The sequence below is a fragment of the Lissotriton helveticus genome, chromosome 2_1 (assembly GCF_964261635.1).
Source record: "Lissotriton helveticus chromosome 2_1, aLisHel1.1, whole genome shotgun sequence".
Classification (NCBI taxonomy): domain Eukaryota; kingdom Metazoa; phylum Chordata; class Amphibia; order Caudata; family Salamandridae; genus Lissotriton; species Lissotriton helveticus.
In genome coordinates, this window is record NC_136059.1 from 1,790,149,369 (window position 1) to 1,790,168,900 (window position 19,532).

The 19,532-nt window shown below is 41.6% G+C and overlaps 1 protein-coding gene across 1 annotated transcript in view; it reads left to right on the top strand.

Annotated features, from left to right (window-relative positions):
- ALPK1 (alpha kinase 1) overlaps nt 1-19,532 on the top strand; it is a 314,892-nt gene that overhangs the window by 221,786 nt on the left and 73,574 nt on the right. Inside the window, exon 7 of the mRNA XM_078676727.1 lies at nt 3,775-3,861. Within this exon, the coding sequence (XP_078532853.1) occupies nt 3,775-3,861 (87 nt within the window). The remainder of the gene's footprint in view (nt 1-3,774; nt 3,862-19,532) is intronic.

Here is a 19,532-nt window from a genome sequence, read left to right on the forward strand (position 1 = left end):
GTATGGTGATTACGTTTTTTTATGGAGTAAATAAAAATGGACTGCAGCACCTTGTTGAAACAACTTGTCTTCTGAGTGTCACTATCCGGGCCAATGATGAAACCCTACCCTATCGTAGGAAATGCTCTGTTATTAGACTACAAAAAACCTTGCATGATGCACAGTTGTGTGTATTATTTCTAATCAATGAATAATATATTTTTAAATTAATAACATTTATTTATCTTGTCTTTAGAGGAATTATTTTTAGAACATTGGTTTTAGAAGCTTTGCAGTGCCTGCCTAAAGAAGGCAGGCCCAGTCCTTTACATAGGTAATCAGCTTTACATTTTGTGTGACCTGTTCCTGTCTGGGTTTCTAATTAAGAGCTTCTTACTTCACTTGTGACTCAGAGCTTGCAATGCTAGCAATGAGTTGTCAAACTGCATGGAATCCGTGGAGAATCTGTGGAGAATCCCTGCCCATTAGCTTTAGTATCTAAACAGGTGAACAGAAGAAGACATTAATTGTAGCCTCATCCTGCAGCCAATTTCCACAGGAGGTGCTGAATCTTTGTGGGCAAGCTGCATAGGGAGGAACGGGCAGCATCGATCTTTGAGGTGGGAGCAAAGCTCATCGATCTGTTGGGCCTGGGCCAGGCAATGCAACTTCATCAGGAGCATTGCGGTCTAGATTCACAGAAAGGAACATGCAGCGAGCATTTGACAACATCTGATATCGAATGGTGCTTGGCAGCCATCTTACTTGTTATATCATCCCACTGTGGTTGGCTGAGTGCTAAATATGATCTGCATGTGTAAGCGATTTAGGAAAGTTTGGACCACCATGGCGTCTGGTGCGATTATCTCACAGCCACATACTGCTACCCATCATCCTTCCTTGAGCACCGATCCCAGATCCAGCAAGGTGTCGCTCATTGGGATTGTGCTTGTTCTTCAATAGCAGTCTCTTACAAAACACCAGACATAAAGCCAGTGGTGTAGCCTTACCAGCTGAAGTAAAGAAGAAGCTGTGGTGCACATAATCTCTTTCCTGGGGGTACCATCTCATTTGTGTACAGTGATGCTAAAAGAAAACCTGAGACAATATTTACAACGCTTAGTAAAGAAATGGTGCAATAGTGCTCATTAATGACACCACTTTCCACTATTTTGATTTCTGATTTACTAGAGCATGTTATTTCTCATTTCAATGTATTACGTAATAGTCTCATTTGCTATGGAGTCAGGAATGCCATTCCCACGATCCCTACAAGCACATGAAGAATCTCCAGTGTGCTGGAGGGACTTTTCTAGGGCCATCAGTGTGGTGCAGGGGCCACAGATTCTTTCTCTTTTCATCTGATCAGGAAAAGATGGATGTTTCAAAACGTCCAGAGCATGGAGGGAGAGAATATTTTGAAAGACGTGTTCGTGTGCTAGCCTCCTGCAGGTGTGGAGTACTATGAAAATGAGGAGGCAGTAAAAAGACTAGAGAAACACTTCAGTGGCCATAATAGTAATGTCAAGAGAGATAGACGCTCCTCAGTGGTTCTGTGGCAGTGGTGACATTTGATACATCTGTGGCAAAGCTCAGTGTGATTTCAGCAGCAGTGTACTTTGGAAAACTTACCAACTGATAGGTGATCCGCTACTGGTGAGATGATTTGTCAAAATATCTACTGTAGATACAGACATGCAAAAATCCCTCAGTGAATGTGTACATTGCAAACACCATTGAGTGCTCGCAGGAAGTAGCAAAGGCTCACAATAAGAGTATAGAGAAGATTGTACTGTTTGCGCTGAAAGACTGAGTGGAAGAACTGGGAGTAGAAAATTGTTCAGTACACAAATTCTGGCTGGTAAATTTTAAAATGTGTGTCGCCAAGACACATGACAGACTCAATTTTGCTCGGTGTGGAAAAAAAGAGTGTAGCAGTTGTAGGGCAATTGGTCATTTTAGCTCAGAATATATTGTGGTAGTTGCAGCAAGTGAAGGATTAATATCATGACTCCAGGTGAGTTTCAGGAAAGTTTGGAGAGAGTGGCATGTCAATATCCTGACAGTGTGTAAGAAGAACGTGCCAGAAGAAGGCAGATTGTGTAGCGATCCGAATGCTAAAATGCTGGTGGGTGGTATAATATTAATTTATCATATCTCTGTAATCTGAGACAAAATATTTAAGAGAGTAGGGCAAAAAGGACGCTGTTTGGAACTAGATTGACTCGAGGAGCTTATGGGAGCATTGAAATAGATTTAATAGGAGTTTGATCATAAGTGGAAGAGTATGTATGGTAAAGTGTGGGTAGTGCCTAAATGTCATGATATATTGCACTAATTCCATCAGGTAATGTGTTTAGTGGAGAAGTATTGATGATGAAGAAGCAGAGCAAAGGGAAGAGGAAGTAATGGCTGTCACCAATATCATAGCGCAGAAGAGGAATGAGGAGCTGAGTGTCTACATTGAGTAACACAGTCCAAACCAGACCATATGTGTGGACTTTTCCCCTCCTATTGATGACAAGACGGCCATCATGCAAAGTGTTTTTATCAAGGCAGGCACATATCCCACCTATTATCAGGTTTTATTTGTTGAGGAGTGACACAATCTGACTGAGAATGACATCCCAAATGCAATTTTCAATTAAGAACAAACATTTGTAATGCAATAGGTCTTGCCTTTGGGACCTTATACGTTTTTAGCTATGAAGCACATTATCCTGAGTAAAGCTATTCTGGTATTTTATTGACCTCTGCTGGTCATTTTCTATCAAGACAGTTAAAAAGAGGCAGTTGCTAAAAAAAAAAAGTAGTCCATAACAAAAGCGAAAGTAGACGTGTCCTAGGGTAATGCGCCAAAGCCACACAAAGTACATACAACAGATCTTCCAAACAGCGCAGAGCGCTGTCTAGACTCGACTTAAAAAGGGCATTCATGGTTGGCATCAGCAGTAGCCATTTCATTGTGGCTAGTGCATAGTTTATTCATAGGGTGTGAAGGTGTTTAGCTTTTTAAGATGTCATTCTGCTGTTTGGAAGTGACTAGAAACAGCATGATCACAGACTCAATGGTATAGTGGCACTGTTGCTTGAGAGAGGATTAGAACTACTCAAAAACCAATGAAAGTTTTCTAACTCCACATTGGTTATCTGGGGCATCTCAATTCATATGAAGGAGTAACGCCCAGGCTAGGTTTATTGAAGTCCGAAGGTGAAGATCCAGCAACCAGAGGCAGAGATCAAGTGCTGTCTTTCCTGGAGCATTGTGAGTTTTATTGTGCGTTTTCCAAATGTTGCCCCAATTGTTCAACCACGTACTAGATTTCTTAAGAAAAGTGTGGCGTTTGTCTCGGGTGAAGAACACGTAATGACTTTCAGACCGTTAAAAAGAGGGTTGATGGAGCCACCAGTTTTGCAACCATCTGTTCCAGGTTTACCAGTTTTTATTACAGCTGATGCCAGTAAATAAAGCATTTGGATGGTTTTAGTGTGGAAAAGCAGATGTAAAACTACAATTTGCTTGCCTCGCATACATTCAGACAACAGGAGCAACTATACTTGATTATTGAAAAGAGAAATGCTCTCTCGTACATAGCCTGTGCAAAAGTTTAGAAGTATAAAGGGGGTTGGCATTCACTCTGAAAACGACCACAAGCCACTGATATTCTTTTTGAAATGCCAAATATACACTCTGAGAAATACGTGAGATTAGCCATGTTGACTTCTGTGGAATCTCTTCCTTTATGGATTGCTAGTAAATACCCCTGACTGTACTCTTATTCCCTTCTTTTGTAGGCACGTGGATATATGCAGAGGAGAATGACCGGATCCTGGTTCAGTCTGTCTGCATCCAGATCAGAGGTCAGATCCTGCAGAAACTGGGTAAGCTTGCTACTGAAAGAGACCTGATATCATGTAACTGCACTTGTACCATTTTCCATAATCCTTATATTGATACACACTCAAACACACACACAAATACTCACACTCACACAAACACACACACTCAGACACGTTTTTGGCTCATTCCAGCTGGCACACAAACATACACACTCCCCTCATCCTGAAACACACACTCACAATCTGGTAACCACACTGCTCATCCTGACACCTAACCAACCCCCCCAGTCAGACTTGTGTGGGAGAACTGACAGGAGCTACAGGTGGCGCTTCTGAGCTGGGTCGTGCGCCGTGTGCCAGGGACCGGGAACCGGGTGCTTCGTGCTTTGTGCACCGTGTCGAACCAAGCTAGAGGAGTCCGTCGGAGCCCGCTGAACCGCACCTCCTCGTTGTCATCGGGAGCTGCAGGGAGCTGGGCGCTGGCAGCTGACCGCCGGGAGAGCCGGCGGCAGGGTGCCAAACTTCGGCTTCTTACTCCTCCTTTCTCACATCGCCAGCATTGGAGCAGCAGCGGCGGCGGTGGAGGCGGAGGCAGCGCTGACAGAGGTGAGAGCCACAAGTGCCTCAAAACCGCGAGCCACATTAAAATTTGTAGACAACCGCAGAAAGCCCCAGAAATCCCACCCTAAAGCACCATAGGACGTCACTTAGGACGCCATAAGGTCACAAGGGAAAAAGGGAACAGGGGGCAGCAGGGACGTAAGAGGTCGGGGGTGGGGGGGGGCACGAGAGGCCACGAGAGGCCTAGCAATTTTCTTTTTAGACAACTGCACTGACTTTATACTCCCTGGTTGCCGGTTGCTTGGACCTCTAGTCCTCCAGTCCTTCTTCCCCTCTGCTCCCCCGGCTGGGTTGTAGAGCAGTAGGGGTCTCATAGAAGAGGGCAGCGACAGTGGGAGCAGAGTGGAGTGAGCTGCATTGTTTGTTCACATCAGTAGGAGGCATTTGAGACATTGGTGTTATATGCCAGGCTGTAGGTAACAACAAGGGCAAGGTGAAATCAGCCATCTTGCCGGACATAGAGGGCGCTGAACCAGTTCGTGTTTGCAAGTGCTTGTAAGTGGTGGAATACGGGGCTCAATAAGGCGGTATTGAGCAAGAGAAGTGACAATTGGACCAGTATCAACCCTAGTCTGATTAAAGAACTGGGGATATGCGGTCGGGAAAAGTCCGCCAAGTGCCCACCCACAAAAACAGGAGAAGAGCGGTCACAAGAGATCAAACCAAACTCGCAAATAAAAGTAAAATATAGGAGATTTCCAACTTGCAAAATAAGAGCTTGATTCCACTCTCAACACCAGAACCAGAACCATTTAAGTTCGGGGAGAACAACGTGAAACGTAAATTTCAGTTCTTAAAGGACCCAATGGCGGCAATTTATGTAACGACAGAAGAGGCTCAAAGCCTACAAAGTCCAATAAAACCAATACATTTAATAACACCAAACAATCTGGGTGTAAAAGGCCAGATACAACGGGAACCATTGATAGAACAACCACAACAGCCACAACATAAAAGAGGAAATGAATTGGAAGGTAGTACAGGTACACTAGCCAAAGAGAAATCAGCAATTAAAAAATGGCTGTTAAAAACTACAGCACAGATACACGCACCCACTCTCCAACTCATGTCCACGCCAGACAAAGGGAACAAAGAAGAAAAAGGAAAAAGTCAAATATCAAAAAATGACCAAAGTCAAATCGGGTGCCAAGCCAAACTACAAGGCAGTACCCAAAAGATAGACTGGACAAGATCCTTTTCAATTTCTGAGGAAGAAGAACTCATTAAGGTATTAAAACTAAACACACAAAATGACGAGGAAGCAGGGGCGAATAGGATAGCGAAATACAAAGAAACTGACCCGCTGGAAAAAAGGAAAAAGGGAGCCGAGAGGGAAGCTGTTTTAACTCCCATAAAAACCATACCCAGTCCCATCCGTTGGTAGGAACATTACAATGAGAAAAGAGGCAAACCACAAGGAAACATAAAAACACAGTCCCCAATTCCAATCTCATCGGCAAGCGGATTTGACTCTATATCAGGGATTTCGATGCAGCCGAATAACACACAGCCCGCCATTTGGAGTGAATCACTACTAAAAAGCTTACAGCAAGCAATTGATGTTTTAAACTTCCAATCCGACAAATTAGACGTCCGGGTAGACCTAATGAATTTAATTGCAACACATATAGCGGGAATAAACACTAAATTAGAAACAATCTCAGCCCAAATCACTAAAGGGATAAACAATGAAACTCAAACTAAATATAAACCACTGGATCAAAGTTGTGGATGCGGTACAATAATAGATAAACTGGCTTCCCTACCAGAAATATTGTCTGAAATCCTACGAGTAACACAAATAACAAGGCCAACAGATGAATTAAAGATCGAAAAGCAAAAAAATATGAGATCATTCATTGAACCTGAAGACACCACAAACATAACGAAGTAAACAAAACAAATGACGAGGGAAAAGAGCCTAGTGAAAGCAGAGCCTCATCCTCACCGGGTGCATTAGAGAACCAAACCAAAAGACAACGTAAACGAGCGCGGAAAGCTAGGAAGAACGCCACTAAAAAAACAAAGCAGGAAAAAAGTCAAACTCATGCTATATTCACACAAAAGTGGAACAAAAGCAGTATTGATCAGGCAGAAGAATCCGCAATAGGAGAATCAAATAACTAAGATACAAATATATCAGATAACATGGGGTCTCCTAGCACCTCCAGGGAAAACAAACAGACAACACCAGAAAATACACAAAGCAAACCAAAAAGTGGACAGAACGCAGGTGCAAAAACAACAAATAAAACAAAAAATAAAGCGTATGAATCAGGAAATAAACAAAAGAGATCCGCTCATAAACCAATAATAGAAAAACATGAAAGAGAAACAATATTATTGGAAAATGCACAAACACAAAAAAAACAATTCGAATTAAAAACCTCACAAAATCGATCGCAAGGAGAAATGATAAGAAACCAGACCTGACGAAAAAAGATAGAAGTTATGAGCCTCAAGCTGAACAACCCATAAGTACTGATACCCAACTAATAATTACCTTGGGGGAAAAAGGAAGGACCTGCAACGCACCGGCTGACAATAAATATAGGGATAACGCTAGGTCAGCCACAAGCCATAGAACAGCAGAGACGGAAACAGGGGAAATCGATGAGGTAGCCACATCAACAAGGCCTCCCTCATTAGAAAGGTCCATCGTAGAGTTCACAAGACAAAATAACCCGCGGGAATTGGCCCGGGAAAATACAGAATTAAATCAAAATCAGAAGTGACTAATGGATTCATTAGACCTAGGATGTAAATTAATATTCAGGCCAGAATATCTAACAAAAGGGAAATTGGACACTCTGAATAGGGGAAATATAATGCGCCTATTCAGAGAGATTCCCAAATTAAGGGAAATAACGTCGGCAGAACTTCTGGCGGTAGAATTTGTCCAAATGAATAAAGAGACAGACTTGTAAGTAAGTAGCACAACATGGGCATCAAAAGAGATAGCCGAGCTCATTTTTTCCACAAGAGCAGTCTTTGCAGCGTGGGGCATAATACTAGCATACCCAATGCCCATAAAATACCCATACCCGCTATTAAACAACGTGGCACCCCAATTCACAAACACAAAAGGAAAGACAACTTCCGTTCTTATGGGAGCAAGAAATAAGACCACCACCCAACAAACAAGCAGGGATCCATGTTTGAATAGCACAAACCCCAGACAGCTGCATCTCCAGCCCGAGGGAAACCATGATTAGTCCTGGATACCTTACGCATTGAATTCATGTCGATCCTGATGGAAACACTACAGACAGCAAGGAGCAAAATATTGAGGAATTTAAGCATAGGCAGAGAAGAATAAGAATATGCTGCTGGAATGTCCATGGTTTTAAAGAAATGGAACAAGACCAAGAGACCATCTCCTTTTTGATTAAATTTAATATAATCCTCCTGCAAGAAACATGGAATATAACTCCAAGACACATAGGAGGATATGAAGAACATCATGTAATGGCAGAAAAGATCGCCAAGTATGGACACCCAAGGGGGGGTCTATCCATATATATAACAATTGAATTCGATTGGAAGGTAGAGGAAATGGATCCCGGAGTAAACTGGATACAAGTCATAAAACTAGAAAGTAAACAACCTACAAACGGAGTGGGGTGGAAGTTACTGGTCTTAAACATATACATTCACCCAGAAAAGCAGTAGAACCCTAAAAAAAACTGTCAGATTTGTTAAACATAATAAAAACATTACAAGTAACACATCAAAATCACGAGATGATCGTCACAGGCGATTTCAATTGCAATCTGACAGGAGGCAAGGACATCAAAAGTAGAATCCAAAAAATATGGAATGACTTGGAATCCCTGGGATTAGTGACTTTAAACGGAAATATTAAGGGAGATCAACCTGCAAGAACTACCTATTCTTGTGGAAATAAAAATTCCACGATAGATTACACAATAATCAGCAAAGACCTCATACACCTGATTGATCACTTCTGCATTTTAACACGGCCGGAGAGCGATCATTTCCCTCAAGAAACCGTATTAAACCTAAATATACAGCAAAAAGTGAGTACAGCATCCCTAGCCGTAATGCCAGAAGTACACAGTTTAAGGAAACTTAAATAGAGAGGAACCATAATTAAAGAGATAATGGATACAGTGTATACGCATGTAGAGAATACTGGGGCCTTGGAGGCACATTTATTGGCAAAAGATTGGGAGAATATGCATACGTCTTTGCTAGATAAATTTCCAGCTAAATCAGTAGGCAAAAGTACGTATGGACCCAACAAGGAGCCATGGTATACTATACAGCTAAGAGACAAAAAAAGAAATATCGCAAAGGAGGTAAGACGAAATGCTATAGCAAATAGAATGGGAAAGGAAACAGATAACAGCAAGATTCAAAAAGGGAGAAAAGAATACAAGGAAGAATGTAGAGATGCAAAAAGGAAATACAGAGATAAAGTATGGGAGAATAACAGATAACAGCAAGATTCAAAAAGGGAGAAAAAAATACAAGGAAGAATGTAGAGATGCAAAAAGGAAATACAGAGATAAACTATGGGAGGAATTGCTATGGGCAAGCAAATTACCAAACAGCAGTGAATTTGGGCGCCTAGTAAATAAACTATCAAAGGGAACAGGAACCCAGCAGAATTCAGGAATAAGCGAAACAACTTGGCTACAACACATTGAGATCTTGTACAACACCTTAACGAACCAAAACACGTGCAAAGAAGCAAGTATAGATATAGTGAAAAGAAAAGAACTAGAAAGTGAGGAAACCACTCTCAAATTAAACGAACAGAAAGAAGATTTAATCAGTTGGGAACCGGAAGGTCTATTTCCATTAACATCAGTAAAATATACAACATTTTTGATCAAAAAATTGAAAGCCGAAGGTGCCGTAGGACCAAATGGGCTGCCAAATGCCCTTTTAAAAAAAGACCCCGATTTCTGGGCCAATTATCTCACACCCCTTATTAACTAATTGTTTTGTGATAAGACGCCACGGTCTTGGAGCAGAAATCTCTTCCATCCGAGCTATAAAAACGGTAGTAGAACAGAACTTGGGAATTATAGGCTGATAGCCCTAATTGACGTAGAGGCAAAACTTTTTGCCTCCTGCATTTTACGTCACTTACAGGAATGGAAAAATGAAAATAAAATAATTCCAAAATTTCAAACAGGCTTCAGGCAAGGTTTGGGTACCATCACAAACCTCTCAGCACTGACGATCTTAATAGAGATAGCAGAAAAGAAGAAGGCAGGATTACTGGCATGTTATATCGATCTGAAATCAGCTTTCGATAGAGTGCCACGCAATCGTCTGTGGAAAAAATTGGAAGCATGGGGCCTCCCCCAGATAATAATAGACACAATAATATCTTTATATAGTGGTACATGGGCCACAGTAAAACTCGGAGATGGGAGAAGAATATCGTCACAAACAAATATAACCAACGGATTAAAACAAGGCTGTGTGCTCTCACCATGCTTATTCAATTTATACTTAGCAGACCTAAACAACTACCTGCTACAAGTAAATGGTCATCCACCAAAATTGGCAAACGAGCCAATCCAGTTCCTGCAATACGCGGACGACATTGTGGTAGTGAGCCAAACTCCGATAGGCCTGCAAAGGGTCATAAATAAACTAATCGACTACTTCGACCTATTAGGCCTGGAATTAAACAAAACATAAACCAAGGTGGTGAGACTAGCGGGCCCCAGGCGAGGAAAATATAAATGGTACGCAAAGAACACACAAATTGAGGAAAAAAACTCATATAAATATTTGGGTATCAAAGTGGGCAGAAATATGTCCTTGGCACTGTTCCCTAGAACGTGCGCGGGTGAGTGCGCGCGCACTGAAGTCCCCCTGAGCGCGCAGTGTCTCAATTGCAGCGCACACACACAACACAGCTCTTAAGACCATTCCCGCCGCATCAGGAAAGTGTCTCCCTCATGTCCTGAATGGCTAGGGAGGGCTCTGGTACACGAGCAAGTGACGCCTGCACTTACTACGTTTTTTTCTTAATAGCGCACAGCTGGGGGCAGATTGTGGGCCTTTGTGAAAGTATTCATGTGAATCGCAGACCCATCATGCGCTGCAATTAAACATGAATACTCTTACAAAGGCACAGAATCTTTGAGGTGAGGTGCTAATGAATTTCCGGATGTCTATAGGATTTTCTTTTCAAGGTAACCCAAGTACAAGTATTAGAGTACTATTTAACCTGAGGAGTACAACATTGATTGCAGTCGATTTAAACGTGTGTGAGATGTTGATGTATAATTTTGGCTAACAAATATACCCGTGCGCAAGACTCTCACACGTCTGCCTGTGTTATGCACGGTCATCTTAGAACTTCGTAATACTGCATTCCTCAAAAGCCTCAGACCGCCATTATTAGCTTCCTCAGCAACACACTTTTTTTTGTTGGTATAATGCCCCCCTCCTATGGACAGGCTGTGTAATGCGCATTCTTAGAGGCTGTTCCATTAAGTGGTCCCGTTTGAGCAAACTTCAAATCTTTTTGTATAATGTGTTTTTCTATACGTTGTACCAATCAAACTCGGGTGGACTCCTCAGACGGGTGCTGTGGTTGATTTCATAATGTAATTCCCATACTTTGTTCTTGTGCTACCCCAGACATCAAATGCCATCTCTGTGCATTCATTCATATGGTTTGCCCATCTCATTGTTAAGAGAACAACTCCACTCATACACCACTCTGTTGCACCGAGCCCCTGCATAGCGGATTCCAAAGAGTATATATAATGTATGGCTGGTTGCAAAACACCACACCTATTGCACCGCTGTCTGGATGAAAAAAACTTAAACTGTAGGCAACAGAAGATTGCACCTCTCAGGCGTTTCGCCCTTCACAACTGCCCGCCTCCCATGCTCCGTATTTATTGTGGCCTAAACTATGATGCAGACCACTGTAGAAATAGTAGGTATTCCTTAAAAAACAATGAAATATTACCTTCTGCTTGTTCCAGTGCGCCTCCCTGTCACACATGTCAGATTGTCTCGCACTGTTTGTCATTGTACGGCATTACAGACCCTCTTGCTGATAGCTGCAAAACGGAGGTTTTGTTCTTCCTCTCTTCTGGTGCATCAGTCTGTTTTATTCCTTCAACTACATTCAGCTCCAGAATTCTCTCAGGGGTGACGAGAAGTGCGCTACAAATAAACTCGTTTGAATGACATCCTGGTCCCTGACCCCTCCCTTCCACTCTAACTCAGACTTGTTTTCTCTTTCGTTCTTCCATGCAGATAGTCCTTCATCACTCCCCCTGCAGCTCAGAATGCCTTTTTTAATATGAAATATCAACTTATGTTATATTTGTGTAACTTGCAACTCGCTGATTTGTATGTAAAGCGCCCTGATACCTCCAGGTCTAGCCACTGCTGTATAAAACTCATCAAATAAATAAATAAATAAATAAATAAAAAACAATCTGCTCCGCAGCTGTGCACTATTAGGAAAAGTAATGTGGCAATCTCAAGCGCGACATATTCTTTCAGATGATTCTGAAAGAACATGTTTTGTTTGACTCTGCATTCCTTTGCTAATAGTGGGCATCTGCGGTACTCCCACCTGGATTAGGACAGAGAGCCGAAAGAGAGGGCTAGCGGCAGAAACAAAGTTGTGTGAGGCCTGCAGCAAGGCACTAGTGCGGAGGCCCCTGAGGAGAAGACTCTGAAGTGGAGGCTGTGTGTAGGAGGGCTGACCCAGTGGACGGCGGTATCTTTTTGCCGGCGTGCCCTGGGGGCCTGAGAGCCCCTGGCCAGAACCGGATGCGTTGCGGTCAATACAGGCGAACGGTCATAACACGGGGGCCTGCCTGGATCACCCGAGGAGTTCTGGTAATTGCCAGCTGAGGGACGTGTTTGGCAATGAGGTGGCATTGGAGGCAGCCAAAAAACAGCCAGACAGCAGCATAAGAAGAGAGGGTGCTTGGTGGGGTTCTGCTGGCACCACAGGTGGAGAAAGTGGGCTGTGGCCAGCAAGATTTGAGATATAGAAAGACATTACAATATTCACCACTGCAGGAATAATGTTAAATACTGTTAAATGTTGTATCCGCTTCAGGTATCGAAATGTTACTGCAAAAGGTTAAAGGGAGCACCCCTCACATGTTAAAGTCTTCGTTTGCTCTCTAGGGGAGGGGACACAGAGTCAGTGACTTGCGGCCCTGTCCTCGGGCTCTGCTGGGGTACAACTGGGTCACTGATCGCCCCACTAAAGAGCTAGCTGGATCAATAAAAATCATACACTAGTGATTAGATATTGATTAGGCTGAAGTTGGGAATGTTTTTAACTCCAAGGCACGTTTTTTTCTCTAAATACCATGAGCTTAAGTATGCATATTCAATAAATGCATGCATCTTAAAAACGAGCACAATTACCAACTAGCACTGACGAGCCTATTTTACCAGAGCTTTGCCTTCTTTCAAATCATAGAAAGCAGAGTCCTCCTGACCACAACGAATGACTCCCTCGGCAAACGTGCCACCCGGGCTGTATTCAGAATCAGCAGCTGCACAGTGCGTGCTCTGGACTCCAACAGCCACCACAGGTCCGTGGGTTTGGATCTCAGCGGTGGCAAAGATCATTCATGATTATGTTTGAATTACCGCACTGCGGTGTAAGTACTGCTCTGGCATTGCCAGGTCCTGCGTAATGCTCAGGAAGCTCTGAGGATTACTTCCTATTTTAACTAATACATTGTAGCTAGCAGCCCGCAAAGCATACCAGGAGCAGCGCTCTCGCACATGCGCGCTGCCACTCCAGTTTCAGTATAGCGGCGTTATGGCTTGACAGCCGAGGCAGGTGCTATGGCTATTGTGCGTGAATTTGCATTTCAGTGAGGACCACCACACTGAAGTGCGTTAGTCTAACACCTGAAGCGTTGTGCTTGGCAGGGCTGTGAGTAACACTTTCTCGCCAGCAAAATCACGCCATAAAGAGGAGGGAAACATATATAGAAATTACATGTATAGCTGTCAAGGTTTCACATTGCTTTGTGTGACCGTTTCATGATTTCAGTGTAATTATTAGTGACATTTCAACAACTATGAGTGCCGCTTTCTTTTCAGCAAAAGATAGCTGGCAAGTTTAATTTTCCTTATGTGACATTTTCATATTTTCCTTGTGTTTGTGTGACATTTCTATACTTATGTCTGATGCGTCTCAATATTTTGCTTCCCAACAATATTTTGATCCATAACCAATATAACAATGAATTAACATAGTCTTTAATCAATATTAGCACTGCAAGTTAAACTGTAGAACTTGTGATTTCACATCTGCTTTTAGTATGCGTTGCCTGTGTATACTTTACAAAGCTTGTATTGCATTTCATGATGTTTCCTTTTTACATATAAAATTGTTCTGAAATTAACAATGCATCTACATAACACTTCAAGCATACCGAAGAGTGACCAATTCCTTTGCAATACATGGTGTTGCAAAGAGTTTCTTTGAAAAAGATGTCTTCACATCTACCTTCAAAAACCACTGTTCAACTACTAACACTTGAACATGAGTGATCACTGGTACTAGACAACAATTGAAAGGTGTGAACCTTTTATTGCTCACAAATGTACAGATTCAAGAAGAATAAAAATTAAGCAAAACAAACTAATATGAGCAGAGAACTACACATTAAATCACAATAGACTGTTTCCTTTCTGAAAGCCGCCTCTATTTCAACCTTTTCTATTTTAATAGGATCAAGCACAACAAATACACTTTCCTGATAGTGATTCGGGACAGAATTGTGTCATAAGTAATTTACTATATTATTGCTTGAAAGGGTATTCTAACTTTAACCAAACACTGTGTAAGGCACCTCATTGACAAGCTGGGTGATGCTGGGTCAGTCACCTTGTAATTACTACACACTCCTTTGGCATTGCAACACAATGCGCGGGGTAGAATTGGAACACGGTTTTATGCAACTCCGTGTTTAAGCTCAGTAGTTTCAGGAGCCGGAAAATAAGAAAAGGCGTCAGGGTCATTTTGAGGCTAGACCCAGTGCTTGCACTTTGTGTATTTAACTCCTTTGATGCTCATGTCGAGCTCAGCTCGTCATGAGCCACGGTGCTCGTGTGCTTATGATGAGCTGAGCTCGTCATAACCGTTACAACGCTCGCATGCTGGGCTAATTCCCCTGCTGTGCGAGCGTTCTATGAAAACGGGTGTGGTCATGACGATCTCAGCTTGTCATGAGCACACGAGCACTGTGCTGCATGACGAGCTGAGCTCGTCATGAGCACGGGGCCGCTGTGCGTGACCCCCCTCCCCCCAGCACAGTGGTGGAATGTGCCCAGCAGCGAAGGTGTTATAGGCTTCTCCAAGCCGTCCACATCCAGATTCATCTGGTGCCGTATCCATGCGTATTGTATATATGTGATCTTGTATAGGCTCCTAACATTTTTCCACCCTATGAACAGTGCTCGAGTTGAGGATCTTAAGTAAAATTTTAAGGTACCATCGTTGGAGTCTAAATTGAACACCTGCCTTTAGACACTTTATGTGCCGCTACAGGTGTGGAAATGCACCGCCCTTTCACTTTTTTAAGCAAAAATTTGGAGTGATAGTTGGCGCTGCACCCACACTTGCGGTCTGGTTCCCGGCGCACATAGCCTGGGCTGCAGCGCACAGAGGAAACATTTTTGAGGGAACATTGGTCCTTGGTGGATCAAAAAAGGGACATCACAGCTAAAGCCCAATCTTTAATCTTCGCCTATAAACAGCTTTATAAGAAACTGCAATGCCCCTCGCATGGACACCTCCTAAAAATAATGGCAGCACAATTGCTTCCAACTTTGTCTTACGGATTGGAAATATGGCACGGAAAAGAAACCAATATCTTAAACAAATTACAGATTAAAGTTTACAAAGCAGTCTTCAATCTTTTTAAAGGCTCATCTCCAGCACAAATACGCTTAAAATTTGGCCTACGAAACCAAGAATACCAAAAGAAAGCAATTTTTGCAAAATTGTGCTGGAAATTTAGAACATCAGAAATAGGAACATTGAACAACTTATGCTGGACGGAAATAAACACACAATATGACCAAAAAAAAAAAAACACTTGGGGTGACTATTTGCGAACAGCCTGGAGACATTAAAGATCGAGGAAGTTTGGAACAGCAATTTGGAACGAACAACATTCAATAAAGCGTGCAACACCAGGGCAAAGTCACTATCTTTTGTGGAAGATAGAAGGAGATTGGACAAACGCCGTCATGCATGGGTTGTAATAAATTCGTACAAAAGACTAAAACCACAACCCTACTTAGCAGCCCACTTCCGTTTATCACTGAAAAGGAAGTTTATGGCATACAGACTAGGTGATTACTGCTCAAAGGATCTGGTCCCCACTTGGAAAAGTAATCAGCAAGCAAAGACATGCCGTCTATGTGGGTACCATACAGAAACTTTATGCCACTTAATGTCCACGTGCGAGTCCGTGAAAGAAGAAAGAATGAAATTGCTGAAATCAGTCTTAAAGGACTTAAATATTCGTTCTTGCCGACAGGCGGTAACGAGTTGGATGGGTGCCACATCGAACATTTTAATAAGCCGTGGGGTAAAATTTATGACACAAGTAGACAACTTACGCGCGAAAGTAGAATAAGATCAAGGTTTGGGGCTGGAAAGGGAATTTTTTATAAACTGTAAATATTTTAAAGCATGACTAGGAATATGTACTTTTTATATTTAACTGTTAATCCTTTTTTATATGTACACTTTATGGTTGTGACAAACCAAATAAGGTTATTTTTGACTGACTGACTGCTCATCCTGACACCCTACCACGACTAAAGCAAGAGCACAAGTGACAACGAATTGCCTTGGTTGTGTTGACAGAAGGCCACTACTCAATATGTTACAAAAGTCTCCATTTTGGAGTAGCTCTGGGCACCTATTTCTTGTTTTTATCATGATATTATAGCATGCAGCTGATGTGTATTTCTCTTATATTTCTCAAATTCGTTATTCAATTATATTGATAGTTTTAATTATATGCTTATCATTTTAAATACTTTTTTTTTACAAAGACATTACCTTTAGATTGAAAGTAAGTAATCTGCACATTAAATAATTGGGAAGCCTTTTGCTGTATCCTACAAGTAGGAGAAAAAAAAAGAAAAACACCAAAATTGCCCCCTCCACCCTTGTTCACAATTTTACTTCAAAAAACAAACTATATTTTATTTAGTTTGGTGAGGTATTTTTATTTATACCGATCATTTTTATATTTTAGAGTTATTTTTCAAAAAGATTTATAAATGCAAAAAAAGACCACTATACGTTAATCTATTTACAACACTATACATCCACATTAGGATTACACATATATCAAATCAAAATTAATCCCTATCAGTCATTCATCCCAAACATACACAATTCTAAACAAGACAATACATTATGTACACTTCAAATGTCAAAAAGTGAATAGACAAAGTAAGACAATGAGGAGTTCAATTAATGAAAAAATTATATATGTCTACACATCAGATTTTCTTCATTGATATTGTAGTGAAATATTTGCTCCTCCCTGTTTGCCCACGCATTTCGAAACCGGGGTGTCAGTTCCCAGAATCTCGTCAGGGCTTTGTCATTATCATGATTTCAACAGAAGAGGGTTGTGGGAAGCTTCCTTATTTTATCACACTGTTGTGGGTTTCTTCTCATTAAATACAATCTTTCATTAAGATCGAGGAGTCCTGCTCAAATCTATTGTTTCACTCACCACCTCGTGAGTATTCCTGTAAGAATACAGCAAGTTTTCTTTGTATCCCCTTACTGGGCAGCGTGTTTAGTGGCCGGCGTTCACCATCGCCGGATGCTGTCTGAAACTCTTTCTTCTTCTTTTGTGTGCAAGTAGCAACGCTCAGATTCTCTGCTTCATGAATGCTGCGTCCAACAACCCGGTTATCCTACAAGTAGGCTGAAACAGTTCTTTTCGGTTTATTCATCAGTTCATTTGTTGATGCCGCTGTTATTCACTACCGCTGCTGATGTATTCTAGATGTGGCTGTACTGGAAGGTCCTCTGTGAGAAGTTTTAACTCCAGACCGATTCACACTGCAGGTCAGCTATAAAAATAAACTAGAAGTCTTCATGGAAACCCAAGAGAAATGCAACTCTGGGTGACTGTATCATGCATGAGTACAGTTGTTATCCTCATCCCTTGGCCCCTTGTAATCAAGGGTTCCCTAATTTGCTCCCTGCAAGCAACTTTGCTCTACAGAAAGTAACAGTGAGTTCACTACAACTAATTAGTAAGATTGGGTTGCATTTGCAAAATGAAAGAATAGTAAGAAAATTATGAAGAAAAAAACACTTGCAACATGACCCTTAATAAAGATATTTATGGGCGTAGAAGAAGACAACCCAGTAAAAGGACATACAGAATTAGTCAGAGGTGCCAGGAAAACACAATTTATAAAAAGGCACATCTACATCTCACGCCTCCTCATCCATCATGCTGCTAAGCGCTACATTGCATAACACAATAACCGCCCCTCAGTGGCCATCATGCACAACATGGCTTACTTCCTACGTAGGCTCTAAGGAAAGACAACACAGTTACAACCATATACCTACACAGTGCAGTATGTTACCCAAATGGATAAGGGCTTTAGTGTTCCTCATAGGAGTTTTAAATGCTGTACAAGTACTATAATATAAACGGCTACTGGAATGATGAGATTCTGCGACGTGGCCTTTAATACAGAATTATGGATTTGCTGGATTTGCCATATAATCCATCATCATGTGCTGCATGTTTTCCAGATTTTACGGAAAAAAATTGGTTCTAGCTCAAATTGATCAAAGTTACTAAAAATGTGGCAACGCGTGTTTCAGCACAGTGCAATGCCCTTTTCAAAAGTTGACTGGTCCACTTTCAGTTTCCTATTGATGCATTTGGGTGTTAAACTGTCACTAACAAAGAGGATCCTTTGCCCAGACATATGTAAAAAAAGACCAAGTATTGCAGTAGTACTGCCACAGAATATGGCGCATAATTTGCCTTTTCTTGCTGCATTATTTAGTTAACCCTCTGCATAATTTGGTCCTCCCTTGTCGCATTATTCAGTGGGCCAGAATATAATATATTGCAATTATGTGCCCCATCTCAGTCAATAAAAGCCTTTTTTCCACTTAACTGTTCATACTTCAAAAGGGTTAAGTCTACTTGATTGTGGTGTTATTCGGTTTATTCGGCGCCACTTAGAACATTAACACAATCTATTTCTGTGCATTCACCATCTTACGGTGCTATAAGGTAAAGAGAACCACAAATCTTCTTTAAAACAGGCCCCGGACTTCTTGTACCAAACCACTCCTTAGCACACGTAATGATAACGTTTAACACATGTAAATGAGTGTTTCCACACTTAAGATGTAATAAGATACAATGATGTTTCTTTCTTTCTTCCTTGTCTACTTTATTTCAGTGAGTCTTTCAGTAGTTTAATTCACAGCCGACACGTGTTTCGTCGTAAAGGGAAATCTTCGCACGACTTTCTCAAGGCCGTACAGATTAAAAGAACAAACAAAACGTTTATGATTTAGGGCTGGGCCTGTAGTCCTAATTATCACACATTTAAGTTCTGTTAGTTCATATTGGTGTAAACCCAAACCAATATGTGGATAAACTTCATACATGATTGTTTGGTGGTGAGATATACATTCCAGTTGACATGGTTTTTGCTAAAGTGAGAAATCTCAAATAACACAGAAAGTACCTCTGTTACCCTGTAGGTCTATGAACCTAATAGAAATGGAGAGGCCAAGTGCATGTTATTCTTATTGTCTTCAGTGCCGTGTGATAGTGCTCTATTCTATAGAAAGTTGTGGTCCTGAGTGGTGAAAATAGGTGGTCTAGTTGTGAAATGATGAGACTGTATAGTGTCTATATAGTAGAAAAGGAAAACTTGAGTGGTACGTATAAATACCTAATTCCAGTTGGATTCTGTTGATCCGAAAAGCAAGGTACAGCGGGGGTTAAACGTCTTTCCTTGTGCTATTTAACTGAGACTAGTATTCATTATAATAGTATTATTGCCGAACGTACTTT